This window comes from Clinocottus analis, unplaced genomic scaffold, assembly GCF_023055335.1.
Source record: "Clinocottus analis isolate CAN_PGR_092001 unplaced genomic scaffold, fCliAna1.0.p SCAF_12, whole genome shotgun sequence".
Lineage (NCBI taxonomy): Eukaryota > Metazoa > Chordata > Actinopteri > Perciformes > Cottidae > Clinocottus > Clinocottus analis.
The window spans coordinates 20,827,184-20,840,844 of record NW_027175843.1 but is presented as its reverse complement, the minus strand read 5'-3'; the positions used below and the strand labels follow the sequence as shown (position 1 = coordinate 20,840,844).

General features: G+C 42.7%; 2 protein-coding genes across 2 annotated transcripts; one reads left to right on the top strand and one right to left on the bottom strand.

Annotated features, from left to right (window-relative positions):
• Positions 1 to 88: 88 nt before the first annotated feature.
• Positions 89 to 1,508, top strand: il17d (interleukin 17d). The gene is made up of 2 exons (XM_068572898.1): positions 89 to 477; positions 940 to 1,508. Exons 1-2 carry the CDS (start codon positions 176 to 178, stop codon positions 1,349 to 1,351), a joined length of 714 nt encoding a protein of 237 aa, XP_068428999.1. The 5' UTR covers positions 89 to 175; the 3' UTR covers positions 1,352 to 1,508.
• A 3,846-nt stretch (positions 1,509 to 5,354) lies between these two features.
• On the bottom strand, positions 5,355 to 11,615 carry LOC137783273 (uncharacterized). Its single transcript, XM_068573075.1, has 5 exons — positions 11,569 to 11,615; positions 9,679 to 10,276; positions 8,550 to 9,289; positions 6,626 to 6,659; positions 5,355 to 6,529 (listed from the first exon to the last, which is right to left on the bottom strand). The coding sequence occupies exons 2-5, from the start codon at positions 10,253 to 10,255 to the stop codon at positions 5,355 to 5,357; spliced, it is 2,526 nt and encodes an 841-aa protein (XP_068429176.1). The 5' UTR covers positions 10,256 to 10,276; positions 11,569 to 11,615.
• Positions 11,616 to 13,661: the final 2,046 nt, after the last annotated feature.

Genomic DNA, 13,661 nt, shown 5'->3' with positions numbered 1-13,661 from the left:
CTGGACCAGAACAGCTTGAAGTCAGAGCTGAGGGAGAAACGGAGGAGGACGCTCTGGTCTGAAGCTCTCGGGTCTGAAGAAACTTGGCTCTAAAGCCATCAGGGTTCCGAACAGAACTCCAGAAGCAGTGAAGGAGATCAGAAACGGTTCATCTTGCCGGTGGACGCGCGCCGTAATGGCGCACCGGACCCGCGTCCTGCTGCTGCTGCTGCTGCTGCCGCCGCTGGCCGCGCCGGGGACGCGCCGGGTCCGGAAGAAGGCCAGCAGGACCCGGACCTGCCGGGACCTGCCGGAGGAGATCCTGGAGCAGATGTTCGGGCGGCTCTCGGTGGGCGTGATGAGCGCCTTCCACCACGCGCTGCAGCTGGAGCCGCAGGACAAGCTCAACCTCACGTGCCCGAGCGCCGCGCGCTCCCGGGCCGACAGCAAGACCCGCCTCCCGGTCAACCTGCTCAGCGTGTCCCCCTGGGCCTACAGGTGAGAGGAAGAACACGGTTTAGTTGGTTTAAATTGCTCTCTGTCCTATGGAAGCCCATTTCTGACACGATAGAAATTTTTAAAAGTCATTATTATGAGATAAAAAGTCAGGTTTGTGGTGGAAATGGGCTTCCATAGTTTTATAAATGTCTGAAATATTTACACAGATTTCGCACATTTGGTAAAAAGTGATGGAAATTTGGTGAAAAGTTCGAATGTAGAACATTGAGTTAAGTCATGAAAAATTGGTCAATCCTGAAAATTTTGTCAAAAGTCATGGAAATTTGCTTAAAATCTTGAAAATTTGCGTAAAAGTTGGTTGAAGACATATAAATCCATTGGTCACAATTTGTATGAACCCTGCTTTAGATTTCCAATTAAAAACACATAAATGTATTTCACACACACGTAGCTCCCCGGCTCGCTCTGGAGGAAGTAACGGCTCTGAATCTCGGTCCTCAGGATCTCGTACGACCCGGCCCGGTACCCGCGCTACATCCCGGAGGCCTACTGCCTGTGCAGAGGCTGCCTGCTGGGCCCGCGGCGGGAGGAGAGCGCCCTCTACCGCAGCGCGCCCGTCTATGCGCCCTCCGTCATCCTGAGGCGAGCGGCCTCCTGCGCCGGCGGCCGCCACTCCTACACGGAGCGCTACGTGTCCGTGGCCGTGGGGTGCACCTGCGCGCCGCTGCTGGAGGAGCGCGGCGACGGCCGGAGCGGCAACCAAAGTCTGGAGCGAGCCGGGCCCAGAGCCGGGCCCAGGGCCGGACCCAGAGCCGGGCCAATAGCGGCACCCAGAGCCGGGCCCATAGCCGGACCCAAAGCCGGGCCCAAAGCCGGGCCCAAAGCCGGGCGGCTGGCGGGCAAGAGGGTATGAAGGAACGCCGGATCTGTTCGTGTTCTGCACCGTGTTCTGGACAAAGACGCATTTCAAAGCCTACAAATCCAGACAATGAAACTAAAGTTTACTTTGACATTCGAAGGGTTGTTTATGGAAGCCCATTTCCGCCACACACACACAAACACACACACACACAAAAGTATGGAACCTGAGGAAGCCCATTTCCGCCACAAAAAAAAAAATTAGGACCAGAAAAAAATAAAATAAAATAAAAATTAGGACCCCAAAAAAAAAAAAAAAAAAAAATTAGGACCAGAAAAAAAAAAATTAGGACCAAAAAAAATAAAAATAGGGAGAAAAAAAAATAGTATGGAAGCCCATTTCTATACTATAGGACCAGAAAAAAAATTAGGACCAAAAAAAAAAAAAAAAAATTAGGACCAGAAAAAAATAAAATAAAAATTAGGACCCCAAAAAAAAAAAAAAAAATTTGGACCAAAAAAAAAAAAAAAAAATAGGGAGAAAAAAAATATAGATTTCTTTTCGTTGACAAAAATAAAGAAAACATCTAAGCAATACGTTATTTCATCACTTTGGTTTTACAATACCTTAAGTTAAATGTAAATATGTATTGTTCATACAACAAAACAAGTACAGGTAAAAAAAAAAAGTCCAATCTTGTTTCAATTCAAAATATCACATGAGCACTTGAATGTAAAACAGTGCTTGCTTGGCAATGTCAACCACCTGTAAGCTCGTATTGATGGGTTACTTTAAAGTAAATAATTCATTCAATATATGTGTGGACTTTGCATTTTACTCAGTTCTTAGAAATGGTCAATGGAAGGTCAACAATGTACTTCGTCTGTATATTAGCTACAATTATATTTAGACTGTAACTGTAATTTTGCCATTTGTAGTCAGTAGTCAAGTTCTCATTTCTCTCCTGGAATGAAACTTTTTTTTGTTGCCTTTTTTCAGGTCAACGGAAAAAAAAGACGACAAAAAAAAAAAAAAAAATTTTTTTGGTCCTAATTTTTTTTTTTTTTTGGTCTTAATTTTTTTTTTTTTTTTGTTAATTTAAAAAAAAAAGTTTTTGGTCCTAATTTTTTTTTTGGTCCTAATTTTTTTTTTTTTTTGGTCCTAATTTTTCTTTTGTGGTCATTTTAAAAAAAAACAATTTTTTGGTCCGAATTTTTTTTTTTTTTGGTCTTAATTTTTTTTTTGTTAATTTTTAAAAAAAAAAAAAGTTTGGTCCTAATTTTTTTATATTTTGTTTTTGGTCCTATTTTTTTTTGTGGTCATTTTTAAAAAAAAAGAATTTTTGGTCCTAATTTTTTTTTTTTTTGGTCCTAATTTTTTTTTTTTTTTGGTCTTAATTTTTTGATTTGGATTTTTTTGGGCCATTTTAAAAAAAAAATGTTTGGTCCTAATTTATTTTTTTTGGTCCTAATTCTTTTTTTGCGTGGCGGGAATGGGCTTCCATAAATAAGAAATAAAAGGGACCAAAAAAAACCCAACCTTATTGAATGTTATTTCATCACTTTGGTTTTACAATTTCAATGTAAATATGTATTGTTCATACAAAACAAGTACAAGTCACACAATAGTCCGACCAAAAAAAAAAAAAAAAAGTGGACAAAAAAAAAATAATTTTTTTTTGGGTCCTATTTTTTATTTTTTTTTGGTCTTAATTTTTTTTTTTGGTCTTAATTTTTTTTTTTTTTTGGTCTTAATTTTATTTTTTTTTGGTCCTAATTTTTTTTGTTAGTTTTTTAAAAAAGAAATTTTGGTCCTAATTTTATTTTTTTTTTGGTCCTAATTTTTATTATTTTTTTGGTCCTAATTTTTATTTCTTTTTTGGTCCTAATTTTTATTTCTTTTTTGGTCCTAATTTTTTTTTTTGTGGTCATTTTTAAAAAAAATATTTTTTTTGGTCCTAATTTTTTTTTTTGGTCCTAATTTTTATTTATTTATTTGGTCTTAATTTCTTTTTTTTTTGTTCTGAATTTTTTTTTTTTTGGTCCTAATTTATTTATTTTTTGGTCATTTCTTTTAATTTTTTTTTTGGTCCTAATTTTTTTTTTTGGGCCATTTTTAAAAAAAAATGTTTGGTCCGAATTTTTATTTTTTTTGGTCCGAATTCTTTTTTTGCGTGGCGGGAATGGGCTTCCATAAATAAGAAATAAAAAGGACCAAAAAAAACCAACCTTATTGAATGTTATTTCATCACTTTGGTTTTACAATTTCAATGTAAATATGTATTGTTCATACAAAACAAGTACAAGTCACACAATAGTCCGATCTTGTTTCAATTCACATATTCTTTTAATTTAACAATGCAAACACTGTTTTATATTCAAGTGCTCTTGTTATTTACCAAAAGATAGCTTAGCATTGTCAACCACCTGTAAGCCTGTTGATGGGTTACTTTAAAGTAAATAATTTAATATGAGTGGACTTTGCATTTTACTCAGTTCTTAAAAATGGTCAATGGAAGGACAACAATGTACTTTGTGTGTACAAATATTACTACAATTATATTTAGGCTGTAACTAATTTGGAAATTTGTAGTCAGTAGTCAAATTCTCATTTCTCTCCTGGAATGAAATGGGAAACTTTTTTTACAAAAAAAAAAAGACAATGAAAAGTTATTTTTTGTTGGTCCTTATTTTATTGATTTATTTTTTTGGTCCTAATTTTTTGTGTGTGTGTGTGGTGGAAATGGGCTTCCATAGTCATTTCATTCCAAAGTACAGTAAACATGTAATTCTTGTGTAGCAGATAGTTTGGGTTTTATTGGCTCAGGTTCTGAGAAACAGAAGCTGACGTCTCAAACCTCAAATAAACTCTGCATTAACTGACGGACCAACAGTTCTAAAATGAATGCAACCAATACAATAAAATGCTTCAACTGTATGAAACTGAATATTTGTTGTAAAGGCTCCAACCTGACGCCATTTATGTCTGAGCCACTAGGGGGCGAATGGGAGAACATGTTCAAACAAGTCTTCTGGCCACAAACGTTTTCTATACATTTATTCCATGACATCATAGTACACAATCACCTTGTATGTTAGCCACATCACCCATCAACACACCTGTTTCCATTAGGAGGCACTTACCCATCTGCCCTTTGAGCTGAAAGTGCCCCCTGTGTTCAAATGAAGGAACTACATGTCCTGAGTCACCCGGGGTTTACCGCAACCATTTTGGCGCCAACAATTGTAGTCTAAACACCAATATGCTGGTTGACTTAATTTGTAATTTTCAACAAGTGACTCTTCTCCCGCTAAGTGTAACACACTTTTACATTTCCTGGTTTCATTTTCAGGGCCTGGTTGAAAAGATCCAAAAGCCACAGGTTTAACATCCTGCCTTCTCACATTAAACACTCATGTTACAACCTTTTTACCCGTCAAGCCTTCGTCGCCACTTTTAAGCCAACATTTCAATTTAGACAAGATACTCAAGTCGTAGCACGAGGCAAGACCAACACGAGTAAGGAGCTGTAGTAAAACAATCCCTCATTTAAGGAAACAAATCCAGCAGTTTTTAAAGTGACTGAAGTTATTTGCTGCACGTCCGTAAGCAGAGACTCAGGTGTAGTAGAGCAGAGTAAAAGAGGAGTTTCAAACAAAATGATTTAGTAAAGCAGACAATTTGAGAAATCTCAACGCTCGAGACAGGAGTCACTCGTCTTAGTTTTCCATCACAAGCAGATTAGACAATCACAGAAGGACCACCACCTTTCCTTCAGGAGGAGCCAGACTACTCTAAGCTTTTTTTGCCCCTTTACATGTTTTTTTTTTTCCATTTATACACACTAGAAACCAAACCTTCAGCTGTACACTGAACATTTACTGCCACACAGCCAAGAAAGGAATTCAGCACACAAATGTAAAATTTCATATTTTTATTCACAAAAAAAAACGCACTAGTCACTCATCCCAGGATTCCTGTACCTAATGAGGAAGATGATGAACATTAGAAAACATGTTCAAGCATAAACAGCAAGATGTGAAGCAGCACTCACCTGCTACCGTCCCATAGGAGGCCTGTTGCTCTTCCAACTGGGAGCCTGATTGGTCTTCTGGACCTGAGGTTTGTAAGATGAAGAGGGCCGCTGGAGAGGCGCCAGGGGCCGCTGGAGAGGCGCCAGGGGCCGCTGGAGAGGCGCCAGGGGCCGCTGGAGAGGCGCCAGGGGCCGCTGGAGAGGCGCCAGGGGCCGCTGGAGAGGCGCCAGGGGCCGCTGGAGAGGCGCCAGGGGCCGCTGGAGAGGCGCCAGGGGCCGCTGGAGAGGCGCCAGGGGCCGCTGGAGAGGCGCCAGGGGCCGCTGCCTCACGCTGGCTTCCTCCTGGTCAGCAGGTTTTTTCAGCCGTCTGATGGCGAAGCCCCCGAAGCGCTGAGGGATGTTGTGGGTTCTGGACCCAGAGGAGCCCTGACCAGACGCCTCCTCCCTGCTGGGCCCGGAGGCTGGGAGGTTACCGACCTTCACAGGAACCAGGTTGCTTGCGTACGGGGTCCGAGTCCGGCTGGGGTCATTTCTAGCTTTGGAGCGACGGCTTGAAGACACTCTCCTGGCGGCGCCGCTGGCTGAGGTTCTGGTCCGAACAGGGATTCTTCGTGACTCTGCAGCACCGGAGCGCGACAGGCTGGACGACTTCATGGACAGAGAATATTCTTTCCTCTCAGAGGAGGCTGGAGGTTTAGAAACAGCTGAAGACTTGAAGCTTTCTCTAGGACTCGGAGGAGATGCAGAGCTGCTGGACCGGTACTGGCTAGTACCTGGTGCACCCTGCTGAACGGGCCGAGGTCTCTTGTCGCTCGTCGGAGCCTGATGGTACTTGCTGAGGGAACTGCCTCCAGCAATGGAAGCAGAAAGGCTAAACGGCAGCTTTTTGGGCGTCTTCTGAACATTTCCATGATTCAACTTGGCCGCTCGCCAGTTAGGTTTTGGCGCCGAGCCGCTCTGTGCCAACCGGACTGAAGCAGAGCCACTTTTAGCTGGCTGAGAGACAGCTGGTGTGTAGCGGCTACTGGGAACTCTCTGGCTGTAACCAGAGCTAACTTCAGGGTCTGTGATCAAGCTGCTGCTCTGGGCTGAGCCAGGAGAACCAGAGGCCTGTCTGAGCTGATTCTGGGGATAGCTGCCACCAAACCCAGCCCTGTGCTGAGAGAAGCCAGCACGAGTGTTGCCGGTTTGTCCCCAAGCTGCAAGAGAAACAAGAGCATAAGTGTACAGCTAGTAAAACACACACATGATAGTGACGTGTGTTGCTCACCTTGTTTAGCCCACAAACAACACACATGCTCTGCTTGAACTAAGCAAAGCAGCAAGATCCTGCAGACAAGACAAACAATCAGAAAATGGTACAGAAACTGAACAAAGACTGAAAACAGCTTCAAAAACACAACTCACCCCAAATGAACTCCACAAGACATTTCTGTTCTCACTCAGCAGCTTGTTCAACTGCCTGAAGCTGCTCTGTGAGTGTGAGCAGCAGACAGGTAGCATTTATTGACACCTGCAACCAATCACTGCTTCATGTGTCTCTTGGGGCACCTGAGAGTCAATCAACCAATCAATCAATTAATCAATTAGTCTGAGACGAGACCGTGGCGTGAACAAGGTTGAGGACCGCTGCTTCAGATGATTCTGTTTTGTTCAACAGCAGAAGAGCAACGAGCTGAAACATAAGTCATCTGAGATTTTAGTACCATTGAAAATGTGAACATCTGTTTAAAGTTTTCTTCATTTCAAATATTTCATGTAGTTTTGTTTTTCCTTCGTTTTAATCATAATGTTAAACATTTTGAACTGTTAACGTTATTCATACTGAAGGTTAAAATGAGTCATTTCAAGAATTTAATAAAAAAGCAAAACAAAGTTGATTAATATGTTTATTTGTCTGAAATCATTAAATCAAACTGATCAGCACGTTATCAATATACCTCACAATCACATTGAACAAAACCTCCAATAGAATACAAAGTGAAATACTTTAAGTTGTATAAATGTTATTGAATTATTATCATGAATAAACTTCCAATACATCTGTTTGTCTGATTTTAACACACTCCCATGTCTAGCTGCTCATTGTTTATTGTCATGCAGCTCCAGGACAAATTCCTTGTCTGTGAAAACAAACATGTCAATAAATGGTTCTGATTGTGATGATCAACATCTGACATCATTACTCATTAAACTGACATCATGATCAGATACTTAAAGAATTAAAAGGTTCAAACTTCATTCATGTAGAAATGTAATAAAAAAGTGATTTATAGAAGAAAAACAAACAAACAAACAACAACCTCTAAAAACTGAACATGTATTAATTCATTGATTCATTACAACTCATTCATTTTCAGTTGAAGCTCAAATCAATAACTTGTGAATACATGAGAAACAAATCAATAATCACATGAGTTTCATGATGTGACTGAAGTCATTGTGACCTGGACAAAGAGAGAGAACGTGTGGTAAAGAAAGAGATTTGTAAGTAAGTTTGGATGGACTTGATAAAATATGATGGAAGTGGTGTAAAGAGAGGTGGAGCATTCAGACTTGGGGATTCTGACTCTTTGGTTAAATGAAGAAGAAAATGAACGTCTCCCCGCTTGTTGCCCACATCTGAATGCTGTCTTCCTCTTCCTCTTCCTCTGCACAACACTAATAGAACTGAACTTTATAGACAGGTTTTACTTAGAATAATATGGTTATGTTTGCAATACACCTAACAGCTGCTGGCTTCATACGAGAGACATGACCAACGAGAAACTGGTTTGAGTTTGGACGTTTCAGGTTGAAGGTCAGAGGTCTTCATTCAGAGTTCAACTGTCATTGTTTCTTTTGTTTCATGCTTTTTTAAATGTCTCTTTATCCCAATGCTGCTACTACTCCCACCACTGCTACTCCTGCTCCTACTCCTACTCCTACTCCTGCTCCCACTGCTGCTGCTGCTGCTGCTGCTGTTCCTGTTCCCACTGCTGCTGCTGCTGCTGCTGCTGTTCCTCTTCCCACTGCTGCTGCTGCTGCTGCTGTTCCTGTTCCCACTGCTGCTGCTGCTGCTGCTGTTCCTGTTCCCACTGCTGCTGCTGCTGCTGCTGTTCCTCTTCCCACTGCTGCTGCTGCTGCTGCTGTTCCTCTTCCCACTGCTGCTGCTGCTGCTGCTGTTCCTCTTCCCATTGCTTCTGCTCCTGCTGTCACTACTACTGCTACTACTAGTACTCCTGCTACTGCTGCTCCCACCAATAAATAACGCTTCATTCTTGTCCATGCTGCCTTTTTCACCTCATCATCACTGGCCCTCTGGTTCTTTTCTTCATTTAAGAACCTGTTATGTTCTTCCCTTAAGAACGTCTCCGCCATCTTGAACATGTCGCTGGTGAAGTGTTGTCCACCATTATCTGTGACCATCTCATCTACTTTAGCCAGGAAGGTTCTGGCCTGCTCTCTTTTCCTATTGGCTGTGTTGTCAAACACACAGTATCTACCACCACACAAGGAGACCAGCTGTGACACATGAGGGTTGGACTGGATCAAGTCCTCCATGCTCTGGTCCTCCAGCTGGTCTCCATGAGTAAAAAGAACCATGCAGTACTTCAAAGCCTCGCTGGTGAACAGTTTTGGAAGTAGCTCAAACAGTTGGATGTCAGCGCTGGTGATTCTGCCTATTCTGACCACAATGACGAAGGCATGTGGTCCAGGACTAGCCTCTACCACCATCTTCATGATCTCCAGGTACAGCTGCTCAGGAGATAGAACTTCATTAGTGAATCCTGGAGTGTCGACCACTGTGACCTTACAACCCTCCACCATGGCTGACTGAGAAACACTCTCAGCACTGACTGAAACAAAGTCACAGCCTGATTTAAACCTCCCTGATCTCAGGATGGTGTTGCCTGATGAACTCTTTCCAGCTCCTGGTAGGCCCAGCAGGACGACCCTCCTGGCTTTGGAGACATCGGCTGGAAGACAGAAAACACATAAGAACAGATGAGCTCACCTTCTCATTACTACAGTCTGCAAACTGATGGGAACATGAACAATAAACAATGTCTCTGAAGCACTTTTAGCCCAGAGACAGAGACACTTCCTGTGGACATGAGGATACAAACTGTGCTCAGGAAGCAAGAACGCATGAGGTTAATAACATGGGAGATCTGATGACCACCTGCCAATGTTCAACATATTGTTCACCAGTTTGCTCTTAACTCCCACCAGAGGTATGAGATGAAGGCTGTAACTACTAACTCTAGCTGTGATATTTAACTCTGGTCCTGAGGACGCTTCCTGTCAATCACAACATAACGGCTTCACTTCAAATAGAAACTCTAAGAAGTAGATCATACGATACCTGGAGACTCAGGTTGATTCTCAGTTGTGAGGTGGCCTGACTTCATTAGTAGATCTCTGACTTGTTCTTCATCATCACTAACATTGTTGAAGAGGTGACACGCCCCCGCAAACATTCGAACAACATCTGGAAGCATAGCTTTGTTTTCAAAGATAAAATCTTCCACTGACTTGTTTTTCAAACTATCACCACCAGTGAAGAGCAGGTAAGTATCTTTCAACCCATGTTTCTCGAGGACTTCAGTGGCTTTCATCACAGACTTCTGGTCTTCCTCTGTGAAGCGTCCAGCTCGAACCACCACTAGAAACAGACAACGCCTGGTGGACTGCAGGAGCTTCTGACAATACTTTTTAATCTCCTCCTCAGTTTCCGGGGTGTCCAATATTCCCGGAGTGTCGACCACTGAGATCTGTTTCCTGAAGACATTTCCTCTTTCTTCAGAGATTTCTTTTGTAACTGGTGTGAGGGCATTCTTTGACTCAAACTTTGCTCGTCCCAGGATGGTGTTTCCTGAGGCACTTTTACCAACTCCTGTTTTTCCAAGCAGGACGATGGTGAGATCTGGATCTGGATTCATGTCTGACGATCAGAAAACCCGCTGAAGAAAAAGATCAGATTCAGCAAGTCAAAAAGGAAGTTAAATTATACTTGTGTAAATCTCCCTAACATGTTGGGACCAGTCTGATAGGAAGACACACAAAGCAAGGATTCATTGTTGATCCTCTCTGAATTTAAGAACACTTCGACCCAGTCGGATGCACATTAACTCGAACCCAGTTCAGCTAACCCTACCCCTAACCTAACCCAGTTCAGCTAACCCTACCCCTAACCTAACCCAGTTCAGCTAACTTTAACCCTGTTCAGCTAACCCTACCCCTAACCTAACCCAGTTCAGCTAACTTTAACCCTGTTCAGCTAACTCTAACCCTGTTCAGCTAGCCCTACCCCTAACCTAACCCAGTTCAGCTAACTTTAACCCTGTTCAGCTAACTCTAACCCTGTTCAGCTAGCCCTACCCCTAACCTAACCCAGTTCAGCTAACTTTAACCCTGTTCAGCTAACCCTACCCCTAACCTAACCCAGTTCAGCTAACTTTAACCCTGTTCAGCTAACTCTAACCCTGTTCAGCTAGCCCTACCCCTAACCTAACCCAGTTCAGCTAACTTTAACCCTGTTCAGCTAACTCTAACCCTGTTCAGCTAGCCCTACCCCTAACCTAACCCAGTTCAGCTAACTTTAACCCTGTTCAGCTAACCCTACCCCTAACCTAACCCAGTTCAGCTAACTCTAACCCTGTTCAGCTAACCCTACCCCTAACCTAACCCAGTTCAGCTAACTTTAACCCTGTTCAGCTAACTCTAACCCTGTTCAGCTAGCCCTAAACCAGTTCAGCGAGCTCGAACCCAGTTCAGCGGGTTCCTCTGCCACGTCGGCAGAGGAACCCGCTGAATGTAGAGAGAATATAGAGTTGACAGAAAGACCTGGATGTTACCACACATGTGGGTTTCAGTGTCAACACATCAAACATGACATCATTCTTAACATGTATGATGACGTCACAGTGTTTTATTTTGGATTCCACTAATGAAGGAATTCAAAATAAAAGACGTTCCTGCTGCCACAGAGGCAGCCAGGAGAAGAAGTCAATGTGAGACGCTGCTATATGTAATTATAATTGTGGTTGTTGTTGTCGTGGTACACAGAAGTGTGGCGCTGGTTTACTTTCATGTATAAATGTAATTTCCTCATTCCGCCTCTGCTCTCTGAAACTTTCGTTCAGAGTTTGTGGTAAAAACTCCAAAGTGAACGTAAAGTACGCAGTAAAAAGACAACAGAAAAGAATAAAAAGTCATAAAACATGCTGATTAATCATGGAAACATTAGATTTACCTGCTCATGTAAATTCACGACGTCTCGTCCTGTTTTGAGCTGCTTCTCTCTCTGAAGATATATGCATTATAAAAAACAAGATTACCTTTCAAAATAAGAGCATCACACCACACCCTCCACCTGTGACCAGAGAGAACCACCTCCTGCCACAGAGCCCTGAAGTCTGTTTCTATACCACGGATTATCATTTATGAATAAAAAGTACCTTCGTCAGAGAAGCTTTACTAGAATCAAAGAGACAAACTCAGTATTGGTGAATTATGATGTGCTGTCTGGAACAAAAATTACCTTCTCCATTTTGTTTCTTTGAACTGTTACTGGATTTAAAATGGCGCCTCTGATCAGCATTGCTTTCACTTACATGAGAGGAAACGGTGACTCATGTTGTTCATGAAAGAGAACCATGTGATTAACCTGCTGCAATAAAGAGAACCATGTGATTAACCTGCTGCAATAAAGAGAACCATGTGATTAACCTGCTGCAATAAAGAGAACCATGTGATTAACCTGCTGCAATAAAGAGAACAAGGTGATTAACCTGCTGCAATAATCCAAAATAAAGAACACAACACAAACGAATATAAATTATTCGTTATATATATATATATATATATATATATATATATATATATATATATATATATATATATATATATATATATATATATAATGGCAAGAAGTTGCAGATTCTTTAGAGACCAAGGACAATAGGGTCTGGTATTCCTATCAAGGTCCTATGAGCTGTAGGACACCTCGGGTTAGAGGAACTTAGGGCTTACGAGGCGAAAAGCAACCGTTAAGTAAATTATGAACGAGCCGTTGACATGAAATATTTGAAATGAAGAAAACTTTAAACAGATGTTCACATTTTCAATGGTACTAAAATCTCAGATGACTTATGTTTCAGCTCGTTGCTCTTCTGGTGTTGAACAAAACAGAATCATCTGAAGCAGCGGTCCTCAACCTTGTTCACGCCACGGTCTCGTCTCAGACTAATTGATTAATTGATTGATTGGTTGATTGACTCTCAGGTGCCCCAAGAGACACATGAAGCAGTGATTGGTTGCAGGTGTCAATAAATGCTACCTGTCTGCTGCTCACACTCACAGAGCAGCTTCAGGCAGTTGAACAAGCTGCTGAGTGAGAACAGAAATGTCTTGTGGAGTTCATTTGGGGTGAGTTGTGTTTTTGAAGCTGTTTTCAGTCTTTGTTCAGTTTCTGTACCATTTTCTGATTGTTTGTCTTGTCTGCAGGATCTTGCTGCTTTGCTTAGTTCAAGCAGAGCATGTGTGTTGTTTGTGGGCTAAACAAGGTGAGCAACACACGTCACTATCATGTGTGTGTGTTTTACTAGCTGTACATTTATGCTCTTGTTTCTCTTGCAGCTTGGGGACAAACCGGCAACACTCGTGCTGGCTTCTCTCAGCACAGGGCTGGGTTTGGTGGCAGCTATCCCCAGAATCAGCTCAGACAGGCCTCTGGTTCTCCTGGCTCAGCCCAGAGCAGCAGCTTGATCACAGACCCTGAAGTTAGCTCTGGTTACAGCCAGAGAGTTCCCAGTAGCCGCTACACACCAGCTGTCTCTCAGCCAGCTAAAAGTGGCTCTGCTTCAGTCCGGTTGGCACAGAGCGGCTCGGCGCCAAAACCTAACTGGCGAGCGGCCAAGTTGAATCATGGAAATGTTCAGAAGACGCCCAAAAAGCTGCCGTTTAGCCTTTCTGCTTCCATTGCTGGAGGCAGTTCACTCAGCAAGTACCATCAGGCTCCGACGAGCGAGAAGAGACCTCGGCCCGTTCAGCAGGGTGCACCAGGTACTAGCCAGTACCGGTCCAGCAGCTCTGCATCTCCTCCGAGTCCTAGAGAAAGCTTCAAGTCTTCAGCTGTTTCTAAACCTCCAGCCTCCTCTGAGAGGAAAGAATATTCTCTGTCCATGAAGTCGTCCAGCTTGTCGCGCTCCGGTGCTGCAGAGTCACGAAGAATCCCTGTTCGGACCAGAACCTCAGCCAGCGGCGCCGCCAGGAGAGTGTCTTCAAGCCGTCGCTCCAAAGCTAGAAATGACCCCAGCCGGACTCGGACCCCGTACGCAAGCAACC

Excerpts from the sequence above, each read along its gene's own strand:
- LOC137783273 (XM_068573075.1), bottom strand. The coding sequence starts at position 10,255 with ATGAATCCAGATCCAGATCTCACCATCGTCCTGCTTGGAAAAACAGGA. Across the intron at positions 9,290-9,678 it reads GAATCAACCTGAGTCTCCAG|CCGATGTCTCCAAAGCCAGG; the intron begins GTATCGTATGAT and ends TCTGTCTTCCAG. Across the intron at positions 6,530-6,625 it reads GCTTAGTTCAAGCAGAGCAT|CTTGGGGACAAACCGGCAAC; the intron begins GTGTGTTGTTTG and ends TTTCTCTTGCAG.
- il17d (XM_068572898.1), top strand. The coding sequence starts at position 176 with ATGGCGCACCGGACCCGCGTCCTGCTGCTGCTGCTGCTGCTGCCGCCG. Across the intron at positions 478-939 it reads GTGTCCCCCTGGGCCTACAG|GATCTCGTACGACCCGGCCC; the intron begins GTGAGAGGAAGA and ends CTCGGTCCTCAG.